The sequence below is a fragment of the Acanthopagrus latus genome, chromosome 18 (assembly GCF_904848185.1).
Source record: "Acanthopagrus latus isolate v.2019 chromosome 18, fAcaLat1.1, whole genome shotgun sequence".
NCBI lineage: Eukaryota > Metazoa > Chordata > Actinopteri > Spariformes > Sparidae > Acanthopagrus > Acanthopagrus latus.
This window is the reverse complement of record NC_051056.1, coordinates 25,353,248-25,366,540: the sequence shown is the minus strand read 5'-3', so window position 1 is coordinate 25,366,540 and position 13,293 is coordinate 25,353,248. Positions and strand designations below refer to the sequence as shown.

At 41.8% G+C, this 13,293-nt stretch overlaps 1 protein-coding gene across 4 annotated transcripts; it reads left to right on the top strand.

The window, feature by feature from the left end:
• Nucleotides 1–762: 762 nt before the first annotated feature.
• sash3 (SAM and SH3 domain containing 3) lies at nt 763–12,832 on the top strand. 4 transcript variants are annotated; one of them, XM_037078008.1, is made up of 10 exons: nt 764–1,368; nt 2,954–3,159; nt 4,633–4,789; nt 7,044–7,139; nt 9,420–9,554; nt 10,024–10,159; nt 10,328–10,479; nt 10,909–11,121; nt 11,212–11,356; nt 12,105–12,832. In XM_037078008.1, exons 3-10 carry the CDS (start codon nt 4,733–4,735, stop codon nt 12,413–12,415), a joined length of 1,245 nt encoding a protein of 414 aa, XP_036933903.1. In that variant the 5' UTR covers nt 764–1,368; nt 2,954–3,159; nt 4,633–4,732; the 3' UTR covers nt 12,416–12,832. The 4 variants fall into 4 exon arrangements, with proteins under 4 accessions (XP_036933904.1, XP_036933903.1, XP_036933902.1 ...); XM_037078007.1 differs by lacking the exon at nt 2,954–3,159 and having other exon boundaries at nt 4,671–4,789; XM_037078006.1 differs by lacking the exon at nt 2,954–3,159.
• Nucleotides 12,833–13,293: the final 461 nt, after the last annotated feature.

Sequence of the window (13,293 nt, the reverse complement as noted above, 5' to 3'; positions counted from 1 at the left end):
GGATTATTGTGATAGTTGCACCTTTTCTTCAGTAACATGATCTTCACAGATGAACACCACTTCTGTGATTTTCAAAGAAAATTAAATTGCTATAAGTAAAAAGCCTTAATCGTCACGGTCACTATGTGACTGTTACTATACACATTTTCTATAAATTGATCAGTCTACGGTTTTAAAGTGAGTCGATCTCTGTCTCTGTGTTAAGTGTGATGATATTTAAAGTCTGTGACAACTTCGGGAACCTCATTTAGTCACTTGCTGACAACCACTGTTTAAAGACACATACACGCTTTATAATTACATTGCAGGACATTTAGCGATGTATTTTATCATAGCAGAACGTGTAAATATTGTAAGCCCGTGGTAACTACATCCCTAATTTCAGGCATACAACTGAAAAACTATTTTAATAAAAACATTGACTCTGAGACAAGAGAACAAGAAGTGCAAATAGGGCCAGGTCTAAGAGCGTGCTGCTCAGCTTTGCTTCCAATCTGCAGTGAAAAATTCCTTTCTAGCCCAAGAAACATCTGTAAAACTGCTGACAGGACGATTAGAACTGCAAGAAAAAAAAAACCAAAACATCGATTATGAGTCTCTTTATGATTACTTGTTGATCCATGGAGGTTTTATATTTGTAAAACATTTAAATAAGCTGAGAAAAGAGGTTTTATAAATCTGTGACATCATCAAAATGTGAAGGCTTTTGGGCGGGGCCAGTCGGAGGAAACTCTACTGCGCATGTTCAAATGCGGAACAATCGGCCGTTAACTTGGGCGCCATCTTTGTGCCAGTTATATAGTTCTATGTAAATCTATGAATAATGCTGACTGATTTCTGGGTTTTAGAGTTCATTACGACAATAAACTACGGAACATCTTTAATAACTGCACCTGAATACAACTTAAGGGGACTTTTTCGTACTAATTCATGTCAGAGGGAAATATTTAACTTAACTACAACAATGTGACAGCAACAGTTACTTTGCACATACATATCTGATTTGATTTCAAACATCACCAGTTTTTAATATTATATCTTTCAGCTAGCAAAATGCTCAAAAAGTTCAAAGTTCAAAAATTATGTTATGAAAAAACGGTGCAACGAATCAACTCTTCATTTTTCCGACAAAGCTTCCTGCACTTGAATCAGTCTGAAAGCAGCCAGTGTCGGGAGGGAGGGACAGGTGCGTTTGGTGTCCTCATCGGCAAACAGACTAAATTAATTCCCGCAGTATCGTGTTTGGCTCAGACTGCGCTCTGTCACCTCATGAACTGGGAGTCATAAGTAAAACATGCGGCTCAAAGATCCTGGATCCAAATCCAACAACTTCATCTTCGTCTGACGCTTGAGGCTGAATGAAGAGCGGTGAGTTGAGGTCAATGTTAATGTTCTTCAGTCAGTTAGCTTATGACGCTAGCTAAGAGCTAACGTTAGCGAGACACTAATAGGGCTACTTATTCTTGACTTTTTAGAGATACGAATGGTTTTAAAGCTGTGGTAGCACTAACTTTAATTCTCTATGAAGCACTAACATCTCATTTGACAATATTTGAGAGACACTAATCCATTTAACTTCACCGATAGTTAGCTAGGTGCTCCTGTAGAGCAGTGCTAACATTAATGTTAGCCAAACAGCAACCTCTTGGTCCACCTGACAGTTGGCATTGATGACAATGTAAATGCAAATCACATGAAAATACCAATTAATATGACCTTTTTACAGCTAATTTATTGTTAGCACCATCTCTTATTAATGAGTTATGACTATGACCTTTACACATAAGATCCTAAGAGTTAAAGTTATTATTGAGTGACAGTAATTGACAGACAGCATGTAGAAAACATATAATATAATCTGATGAGTTACTTATTACGTTGTTCAGAGACCTGAAGTCATGCACCTTCCGACTTGCAATGGAGGACACCATTATTTCAGAATGAATTTAAGCTACTAAAATAGATGAAAATGATAATAAATCTTCATATTGACGACTGCAGTTATGTGAAAGAAGAGCTGGTCAGTTCTGTGAGCTGCTAATATGTAGCACCAGCTTCCACAAGGTTTAAGTAGGGGTTTTGGTGACCGTTCAACAAGACAAAGTCACTAACTCAACTGGTGGCTGTGTATAGTGTCATTGGTTTCTATAACAAATTGCAACTTTCTCAAGATGAAAAATTACCCTTTGAATTAACAAAGGTGTAGTTCATGGCAGAATTCATGCGGGGTTAAAAAAAAAAAAAAAAAAGATCACCATCATAAAAAGTTTCTCTGGAGTAAGATCCCATGGGGTCGACTGGACAAGGGGTGACTTCTGCTCTCCATTAAGTTAAATTAGCCAGTTGGCAGTATTAGCTTGATATTTGCTGTACCTGCGTGTCGTCAAAGTTAGCTTTCTTGCACTAATGGATGGCCGTTAGAGGAGGCCTAAATTCTCCTAAAGCCACTGGCTCTCTTTGCCTCCGGACTTTTTGTAAAATAGTTTCACAAAGACCACATCAAACAGCTAGCGTCAGGCCAACAGACAGCTGTTTGCTTGGCGGCCTATCTGTCAGCACTTTTTGGAGGTGTGAATGCGTTGCCATCACACCACACCCTGCAGTCTGCATGAGCCCAGCAAACTCGTGCATCGCAGACATGCTGAAACATTCAGATAGCTGAGCAGCTCTTAAAAACAGGCAGATCATCCACATGCACATGGTGTTAAAGAGGAACATGAAGGATGAGATCATTGTTCTGTGTTGAGAAAGGTCACTTGTGGTTCTGTGTTTACTGTTAGATTTCAACATCTGAGCATGTGGTCATCTCTGGTGGTTAGTGCCCTCCTAGCAGTGGTGGAAAGTAACCAAGTGAATTTACTTAAAGATTGCCCTTTGGAGTTGTCTTGTAAACAAACAGGATTTGTGTCTACAATTTTTGGTAATTTATTTGTTTTACTTTTGTGTTTGCTAGCTAGTCGTCATCTTCTCCTCCTTTGTTGGCACATCGCTGCACCTTGTTGCTTATGAACGATGAAGCAGTTGCCTTGACGTGAATCAGTTGCTCCACAGCAAAAGTAGTGGTCAAAAACTGAACTGTACTTGGAAGTGTTTCACCGCTGAAAAGATGTCCCCCACCCACCCTCGCAGTACGTCAGCCACCCTGACAGATGACAGACTGTAAGTTTGATGGTCCAGAGTCCATTTTCATACAGGAAACAGGAAGGGGGCCGTCTGGTAACAAACGGTATTACACCAAAAGTACACTAAAAAGTACGCTAAATTACACTGAAAATGTTTTAGGTGAGAAATGTGAAGTGTAGTAACAGAATATGGACCTTTCAGCATGATGAGTACTTAAACCTTTGATATTTGTATGTATATTTGTCTGATACATTTACCTATTTACCTATCCACCTAATGCTTTACTTTTACTTGTAATTGGGCATTTTATTGGGTGCTCTTGCTACTTTTACTTTCATAAAGGATCCCAACACTTCGATCTCAGTTGTAATCAGAATATGGTTCAGCTGTTTCTTATTGTTTTTGTCTGTGTTAGATCTGCGGATGATATGCAAGTCTGCTGCCAACCTGTAGTCGGCTGACAGGAAGCTAAAATAGGGCATCCTCTTGTATCATGTGGTTTTGTGCTCCACCAAAATAACAAGCTAAACTTGACTTACATTCTACTTCCCTTACTGCCAGTGTTTGCGTTGTCCTGCAGGCTGATTGTACAATCATCAGCACGCACATCTCTGTGACTCACTCAAGTTGTTTTTGTCTTGACCGTCTGTTTTACATGTGTTTCTTAACAGTGTCAGCCTGTGTCTGGTCTTGCAGTTTATTTTTTCTTAGTCTTCTAACAACGTTATGTATAAATATCCTTTAGTTAGATGCACTAGACTGTCTCTGTAACAGGCGTCTGTTGCAGCTGCAGAGCTGAGACTGAGTTTCTAAATATGTCATCATTAGGTTTCTTTCACTTCCACACTGCAGTGATGAATATGTGCTCATTTGAAAATGATAGCTGAAAACTCTAATGACATTGTTTTGTCCTCCAGAGCTGCTGTGTTGCATGATAAAGGTCTTTGTTGCCAAATCCTACTGAAGTTGAAAATTGACGTCTGTAGGAGTAAAAATGTTGTAATCCAGCTGCTGCAGGATGTGTTCTTGCTACTCGCTACAGAGAGAGATGACATACTTTAAAAAAACTGCCCCTCGTTGATGATCAGTGACACGAAAAATATGAAGAGCCGAAGTTTGAACACATTATTTAAACACAACATTAAAAAAAAATCCTGTTATAAACAAGAATTACAGAAAGAAAAACTTTCTTTTCAAGTTTTCTCAGCCTTTCTCATCTGTAGTATGTCAAAACTGAGTTGTGATGACACTTTTATGAACTGTTTTGTTAGTGTCCTTTCACTTTAGAACCACAGGGAGCTTGTAGCACGCAAGCCTGAGAAAGTCATGTACCGAACCCAGCAGGCAGCGCGTAAACCGAGCACCAAAAACAGGGTTTGCCTCTTCGGTTTCTGTGTGGCCACGTGACTTCCTCTCTGCCTCTGCATCTCATTCGATTGCAGTTGAGAGTGCAGCTCTACCTTCCTCTGTCTGCGTGTGTGTGTGTGTGTTTTTATCTGACATCTTCAGCAGTGACAGCGCAGTGACAGGAACCCTCGCTGTTTTAGAACCGGTGTCGCGCTCACACGGCTTTTAGTCCGGAGAGATCTCAGGACCAGCGAAGAGGAAGATGTTGAGGCGAAGGCCTTCCAATGCCTCGGAGAAGGAGCAGGTGCAGAAGAAGAAGGTGAGCTGAGGTTGTTGGTGTGTTTTGGAAGGTTCAAAGTTAATGTTCTCGAATTGAGATTTTGTAAGCGTAAATATTCTAGACTAAATGATTGTGAAGGTGGTGGACATTTGCGCCTCAACTTTTCGAACAGCTGTCTTTGTGTGCACATCTTCTCAAACAGGATGTCTGCTCAAGTTAGTGCAAACATCTGTGGTGACGCTGAACAAACCCAGAAACACGCTAAACTTAAAACTCTATGTTTAAAACACTCTTTAAGAGTCTTGTCTAACTTCACTTTGGCCTTTGCACTTTTAGAGTTCCTCTATTCTGTCAGGGTGAATCATTGCTGCAGATGTAGCTTGAGTCATCGCGGGCTTTGTGGGTGCCACCATGAGAGCGAGCCTCCCACGCCTCAACACCAGTGCCCTTTATTTTCCATCCATGTCTCCTGTGGTGTAATTCACGCCTCGTTGTTACACATCTCATTGTCTTTGTTCTCGGCAATCAGCTCGCAGCTCATAATCACTGTCGTCGTCTGGAGAACATCATTGTTCCGCGACACGAGTCAGTGCGCTGTGATGATCAGCCGTAATGGAGGATTGATTTATTGGAGAGCTTTGTGGCGAGAACTGCGGCAGCAGAAACAGACATTTACCAGCAAAACTCTTAATAGCCTCATGATGACAAAAATCATTTGTTCCCTCGACTGCGCTGGTGGTTTAAATCTTCAGGGTCGACGCAGACAGAAGCCATCCAGCACTGACTGGATGTCTGCAACGATTGGCTGCCAGCAGTTGCTCAAGCTTTGCCCATTTCCTGTGGTTTCAACAAAGACTTGAGAAGGATGAGCTGCGATTAGACTGCACAGCAACATGTGGCTGTATGGAAAGTTAGACAAAGAATTTCCATCAGAGATAGAGAAAACTCTGAAGATGTGAAAATGGTGCAACACGTCACAAGTTTGGGGGGTTTTTTTTTGGTTAAAATGTTCTAATTTTAAGCATCTGCAAGTTGAGCTGCAGGATTAACCGACTTGATTAGATTAATCAGTCAGTCGCCAACTACACTGTCAGTGCACTGATCAATTTCTTCAAGCAAATATCTCAAAAGTTTGTCACTTGTCTTTGTTAGTTATGACAGAACAAACAGATTGATTGTTAGCAGTTACTGATTAATCATCATAGTTATTTTCCAGGTTTTGTAAATCACAAACTCCCACACACTGTCTAAATTTCTCAAATGCATTTATTAGCAACGTTTCAGTTCTCGAACTTCATGTTTTTGCCTCATGAATGTCTAGAACTGAAACTTTGACAATAAATGTGTTATTTCAAGTTAGACAGTGTGCGGGAGTTTGTTTACAACTTCTAATCTTTCGCCCCTCTCCTACGCTACTGTCTGATGAAATAGACGTGCGAAGTGTTTTTCTGTTTAGATTAAAACATTAAGAATTAAAATTGTCAGCAGAAGGTGAAGAAGAAATAGTTTTGATGTTATGTGAGGGACGTCTGTGTTGTGTTGCAGAGTTGTTCTTCATCACAACTCTACTCTGAGATGCCAGTCTGGACCGCTAGCTGCAAGGCTAACTGAGCTAACTAGCTAACAGAAGCTACAGTTAGCAGCTGTTAGCAGTTATTGAATATTGCACCATTAATTGGTTATTGATTAACTGACCATTGGTCTCAGAGCTGTAGCAGACTTTATAATCAGAACAGAGAATTTAACAGCAAATTAATTTTTTTGTCTCCTTCAAGTTAAGACTGAAACATGGATCTGCTGACTGATGCTGAGTTAAAGCGATGTTGTCGTCAACTTTAAACTTTTTGATTCTCTTGATCTGATGTGTCTGTAGCGAGTTAAAAAGTCAGTCTATTAATACAAACTGTTTATTACAGACTGTCATTAATTATCACACATCGTTTCCTTTGTGTTTCCTGCTGAACTGCTGAACTACATTTATAACCTGTTTCAGAAGCAGCCGTGGCAGCACCTGCAACATGCAAACATTTAATGACCCAGATTCACAACTTTTATCTTAGATGACTGAGGACGAATGTCTGCAGTTGTTTTTCCTGACAGATCGTCTGCACACTCATTGTGTCCACGTCTCCGGAAGAGATAAAAACATGTTGTGGGTTATCAGTGTTGCATAAAAACCACCAGACAAACAGACTGGCATGTTTACATCCCACTGACCTGTTTGCTCTTGGTCTTGCCATGTTTTTGTCTCATTATGGTAAATCAAAATAAATATTATTCCCTGTGTTTACAGCTCACCCTGCAGAGGTCCAGCAGCTTCAAGGATTTTATGAAGCACAAGCCGACCTCTCCTGTTGTGGCGGACAAGGAGTTTACCTTGGACGAGAATGTAAGTTGGACTTGTTCCTCTCAAACATGCATCTCATCAGACATGTGTCACTATTTCAAAAAGTAGAAGCAGATCTTTGATAAACCGTTTGTGATAAAATATCTGTAGGAACTGCCATTTAGGAACTTAAAGCACGTTGTTCCTCGTCCGAGCATTTCAAACAGCCTCTGAATGACACGCGGCCTCCAGAAGAGCCCGAGCTGTTATCAGTTTCTGCTGTTACAGAAGTGCACCGTTTGAGCTTCCTGATTTAATATGCTGCTGCACGTGTGGGCAGATGTTCACACTTTTTAAAATTCACAGAACGACTTCCCGTTAAGATACTCTGTACCGTGAGTGGAAGTTGGAGGACAAGTTGAGTGTAGAAGTGCAGAAGAAGAGAGGAAGTAAGAAGGAGAAGCGTTGCACGGCGCTGCGATGACAGCAGCAAGCAGACAGGATGTCCTCCAGTGTGAGCCAGTCAAGCAGAGAGCCTCTGTGTCAGACAAGTGTTTGAACAGGAGTCTGACAGCCCCCCCACCCCCCTCCAGAGGATTTAGGGATTTTACTCTAGACTCAACTGTTCACACTGTAGCTGAACACGTATCTGTCTTTCCTGTGGTGCTTCATCAGGAAACACGGCTTCTGCAGATCCTTAAAAAGTCTGAAAATGACTTAAATTAGATTTAAAAGCTGTGACTGTCCAGTTAACTATTAATGGAACTTGATGTTGTAGGAAGGCGGTCAGAACAAAAGATCTCAGGCACTGATTAAAGTCAAAGCTACAACAAGGAGTTTTTAACAGGTTATGAAACAGCCCCAATTTGCGTCTACATGACCCACATAAACAAACGAGACCATAAACCAGAAGCTGAACTATTTATATTTCATGTTTCTGAACGTCTGCCACCAGGATCTCGTGCAGGCTGGAAGAGCCTGAGTACATTAGTCAGTGAAAGAGAAGCAGGAGGAGATTTTTTCTTGAGAAAATGTTATTTTTGACATTATGTTTGGTGGTTTTGATGGTGGAAACATTTCCACTTTTTTTCAGCAGTGGTCTCAGAATTCAACATAATAATCAAAGTTCCCAGCAGGAGTTTTGAATTATGGACTGCCTTCTTTGACTAGTTAGCTGGAAAGTCTCTGATTTCTATTTTTACTTGACCAGTCCGACTCACCTTTTCTCTTTCTGCATCAGTTTTTATAAATGAGGCCTTAAAAGTCTTAAACAGACTCACATTTTAGCTTGTGGGGTCTGAACATTTCTTTTGCCAAAATAAATTCAGCATGAAAGTCCACATTTCTATTGTTAGACAGTTTTAAACCTACCACTGAACTTGGTACTCTGGCTTTTTACTTTAGATGAATCTGAGTCTCACTCTGACAACCACATTCCTGCATAAAACCTAAAAGTCTTTGCACAAGACCACAAATGTATTACTTACCTTTAAACTTGCATGCAATGCTTGAATAAGAAAAAGATCAGTAAAAAAGTCTTAAACTTGGATTGAGATTAACTTGAAAAGTTTTTTAAAACATCAAATTTAATTGTGTGATACCTGTGGAAGTCTAAACGCAGCAGAAAGAGAAGCTATGGTCACAATATTCTATAAAATCTTTGTAAATGTAGCCAAACAAGAAAACTGCTGTTATAAACTCTGATTCACTTTATTGTTTGAAGTTCATGAAATAAACCACTCTCTGCCCGTTTGTAGTGACCACAGAATGATGTTTTTAAAAGTCTAACAGCCTCGACTGTCCTCCAGAATTAATTTCTCTATTTCCTCTAAATCTAACAGCGCTTCACGGCACTTGTAATTTATTTTTCCTCTGCAAATGAGAGTGGACTCGAGCAGCGCAGAGTCTCTAACAGCACATTTGTTATAATGAAGAGCCTCATAAAAATACTGAAAACATCATTAGCTTTTATTACTGAGCCCACAGCCGCACAGAGTCAGGCTGCAGACTGAGTTATGTTTTGTAACGCTCTCTGAAACTGTGGAGCACCTGGCCACATCACAGCGCAGGTGTGTGTGTGTGTGTGTGTGTGTGTGTGTGTGTGTGTGTGTGTGTGTGTGTGTGTGTGTGACTTTGTGGGTTTCAGCAGAAGAGTGCATGCAAACCCCATCACCGCAAAGTTTGCTGGTTTTCTAGATTGTGAGAAATTATTTCTTGCGTCGATGCCACTGTGAACCACTGAGAGTCTGTGGAACTCTGTGGCTCAGCACACTCAAACGTCACTTCATTTGAATAACAAATTACTAAGGTAAGTACCTGATGACTTCTTATTTTCTATCTTAGGTGGCTGAGGGTGTAACAGCAGAGGAAGCGGTGAAAAGTGGCAGCAAACTGGGAAAGAAATGGCGCAACGTCATCTCACGCACCATGACCCGCAAAACATCCAAGATGGTGCAGAAGGCTCTGGCTGAAGAGGGGGTAAATCCTGTTTACACTCACACTGACCCGACTCACGTGTGAAGATCACAGAAGTGAAGCAATAACAATCGATACAGGGTTTAAAATATCATCTATGACACACAAGTTAACAGTAGAGCATCTGTGATCCAGACAAGAGCTGCTGTTGTTACAAAAAGATTGAGTTTGTCTCCATCTAGTGGACAAATCTGTGAACTGTGTTTCCTGGTCAAAAACTTTCATTAAGTGTAAATTGTACTGGTACTTATTTCGGAGGGAATGATTGTAGTATTGTTACAGTTATAGTTTCCTACTAACTTCCAGTTTCAGGGCTCTACATTAAATTTGTCTTCACTATTATTTTTAATCATAATAACTTCTTGAGGAAGCTGCATCATTCCTGTGAACTTCAGTTTCAGTACAGCATCATTAACGGAGGTAGCTGAAGGTAAACTGACCTCTGACCTATGCTGTCGTCGTCTGTCTGCAGGGTGAGAGCGGCGAGGAGCTGTCGCCGGTCTCAGCTGATTGGCTTCCAGATCTGAGTGCAGGACAGAGGACGTCCGTGTGCTCCACCGGCTCAGAGGACACCACGCCCAGCCCCATCACCCGCCAGCTCTCCGGCAGTAAGTGTAGACCTGTAGAGTCCTTGTAGAGTAAATCTACATATTTAAGCCTCAGAATGTCCCATCAACTCTCGATCCTGTCAGACGTGGACATTTCAGTGTGTGAAAACCGTAAATGTCTGAAGGCTCAGGATGAATCTGACCCTTCGTCTTCCTCGTGCTCTCCAGGCAGCGACAGACAGAGTCTGGACAGCGGGTACTGCCAGAGAGACAGCATGAGACTGGAGGAGAACTCCTACAGCGGACCTTTCTGCGGCCGAGCTCTCGTCCACACCGACTTCACTCCCAGCCCCTACGACGTGGAGTCGCTCAAACTGCAAGTGAGTCTCGCGGGGGATCGTCTGTGGCCCTCGGCCTCCTCTGCCGTCTCGTCAAGTCGTCCTCCGGGGAGCTTGTTAACCGAGTGAAACAAGACGGGACGCTTTGATTATTATTCTGTAAGGCAGGGTTTAAACTACATGACCCATTACTGACAGAGTACCGTGATCTCAGACAGGATTGTGTCACTGCACTGCAAATTATAAGATCAAGAACAAGGAGAAAATCTGTTAAAGGGGACGGAAACGTCTTCAGCTCGGAGATCATTTCGAGTCATCTGAGGGATGTTTGTTCATCGAGCAGTCAGCTCAGAGGAACTTAGACGTATAAAATAAACAGACTTTTGCTGTGATAGTCGTTCTTTTGTTCATTCTTTGATGACATCATCATGATATCATTATCCCAGCACTGATGCATCGTCTCTCTTACAGAAAGGTGACATCATCTACATCATTGAGAAGCCCCCTGTGGGGACCTGGACCGGGAAGCTCAACAACAAAGTGGGCTCCTTCAAGTTCATCTACGTCAACCTGCTGCCTGACGAGAGCCCCCCCATCAGGAGGAGACACCGCGACAGCAAGACCCGCCGGGACAAATCCAAACCCAAAACCCTGGAGGAGGTGCTGGACAGCATCGGCCTTCATGTAAGACAAACTCTGAAAAACACAGTCTGTGTTTACATCACGATCGTGTTTCCATCTAACAGTCGGTGTGTTTGTCCTTCTGTGTTTCAGGAGCTGAGTTCGCTGCTCTCCATGCACGGTTTCCAGAGCCTGGAGGACTTCGCAGGACTGAAGGAGTCTCACCTCAACGAGTTGAACATCACCGACCCAGAGCAGCGCTCCAAGATCCTGAACGCCTCGGACCTGCTGAGGGACTGTGAGTTCACACACCGATCAGCTGCAGTAATCTGTCCTGATGAGAGCAAGAAGAAAATAAGAAATCTGAGAAAAATGTCCCAATAAAGGCTCTGCGGCTGCCACTCAGACGTCAGGCTCAGACAGTGTGAATGTGAAAAACATGTCTTTGGGGAATATTTAATGCTGCCATCAAATTTTCTGCCTCAGCTGCATAATTAGGTACATTTTATGGCTCAGTTTCACAGCGTTACACTCGCGGTTTGCAGTCAGGATCAGTCGCTCGTACAAAATCTTTCTCCTGACAAATCATTACACATCACAACAACAGGAACCACAGATACACACTTTATAGACTTCCATTAGCTCTCTGTACTGTACACATTTATTTCCTGTCATATCACTATATATCTGCATTATTGAGATTAATACTGGGATCAAGAAAAAGTTTATCAACATCTCCCCCGATTGTTGGAAAGTTGGAGCCCTCCGGTTTGTTTTTATTAGATGTGTATTTTTTCATTTTAGCTACACTGAAAGCCTTAATTGCAGCCTCCCACTCTGGCTGCCTTTTCTACGAGACTTTACTTGAGCAACACAAACACAAAATAAAAAGTTTTTTGATCGATTCTGTTTTTTAAGCTGTCCCTGAAGTTTCTCTCTGAAGCTGAAGAAGATGAAAGAACCTCTCAGAGTTCAGGATTAATAACGGGGGGGATTGTATTGGGTTTTTCTGTATTTAACTATAATCTTCTTCCTCCCGGGTGTAGCTGAAGACGAGTCCGAGCCGGAGGAGGAGGAGGACAGATCTGAGGAGAAGGCCAAAGAGCCGAGGGACTCTGGCTGTTTTGAGAGCTCTGAGAATCTGGAGAGCGGTCGCGAGGAGGCAAAGACGGAGGAAGACATCGCGCCGGAGGAGCAGACGAACCAGGTGGCCGTGAAACAGGAACAGCAGCAGCAGCAGCAGGAGGAGGAGGAGGAGCAGCAGGAGGAGGAGGTGGTGGAGGAGGAGAAGCAAACAGAACAGCTGGAAGCTGTGCAGGAGCAGCTGCAGGAGCTGACGGTGGACGAAGGATCTTGAGAGGAGGTGGGAAAAATACTCAAACTGCAGGACAGTGATGGTGGTTTAAAGAGTGGACTGGTGACACGGTGTCGGGTACAAATACTGCTGTTCTTCACTTTCCTCTGAAGCAGCAGCTTCGCTTGTAACATATGAATCATGTTTGCTGTCGTTTCTTTCCGTGATGTAATGAAGCTTTCTTCTTTCTCTTCGTCCAGTCAGAACTGTTTAATGTCCTGCACTCTGATACAAATATGAATGTAAAATACTTTGGGATCTTTTTCATGTAACTTGAATTCAAATGTAACTTTTTTTTTTCAGTAGTTTTACTTTTTTTCCTGTGTTAGGAGGTACATCACACTGATTTATGTCACATTATCATGAAGAGGAAGTTGACAGTGCTGTAAATAGTTTTAAATAAAACATCATTCAGTCAGACGTCGTTGATGTAACTTATTATTTTAAATTCTTCATCTTCAGCAAGTTGATGAAAACACAAACTAATTGAATAAATCATAAATCTGTGATTCCTGCATAAATAAAAGTAAGATATTTTTCCTCTTGCCTGTAGTGTTGGAGATGTAAACATTAATGTCGGTCATCTCTCTTGAGCTCTAACATGAGCTACCTTAGTTAGCTTATCATCTCTGAGTAGATGTTTTCTTCTGCACGTTGATGCGGGAGAGAAAATAGTTCCTACATGAAGCTGCTCACAACAAAGTCTGTGGATTATCTTTAGTAACTCGGACGTGATTTCTGGAAAAAAGACTAAAACTCTGCAGCGAGCTCTTAAACATCTGGATGATGAGAAGAAAAATGTGTATTTTGATTTTTGGGGTGAAGAGTCACTTTTTAAGTCGAGATCCATTTTAATAGTTCCTTCCAGAAGTATGTTTACC

Coding starts and splice junctions, on each gene's coding strand:
- sash3 (XM_037078007.1), top strand. CDS start 4,733: ATGTTGAGGCGAAGGCCTTCCAATGCCTCGGAGAAGGAGCAGGTGCAG. Junction 7,140..9,419: donor AGTTTACCTTGGACGAGAAT/GTAAGTTGGACT, acceptor TTTCTATCTTAG/GTGGCTGAGGGTGTAACAGC. Junction 10,480..10,908: donor TGGAGTCGCTCAAACTGCAA/GTGAGTCTCGCG, acceptor TCTCTCTTACAG/AAAGGTGACATCATCTACAT.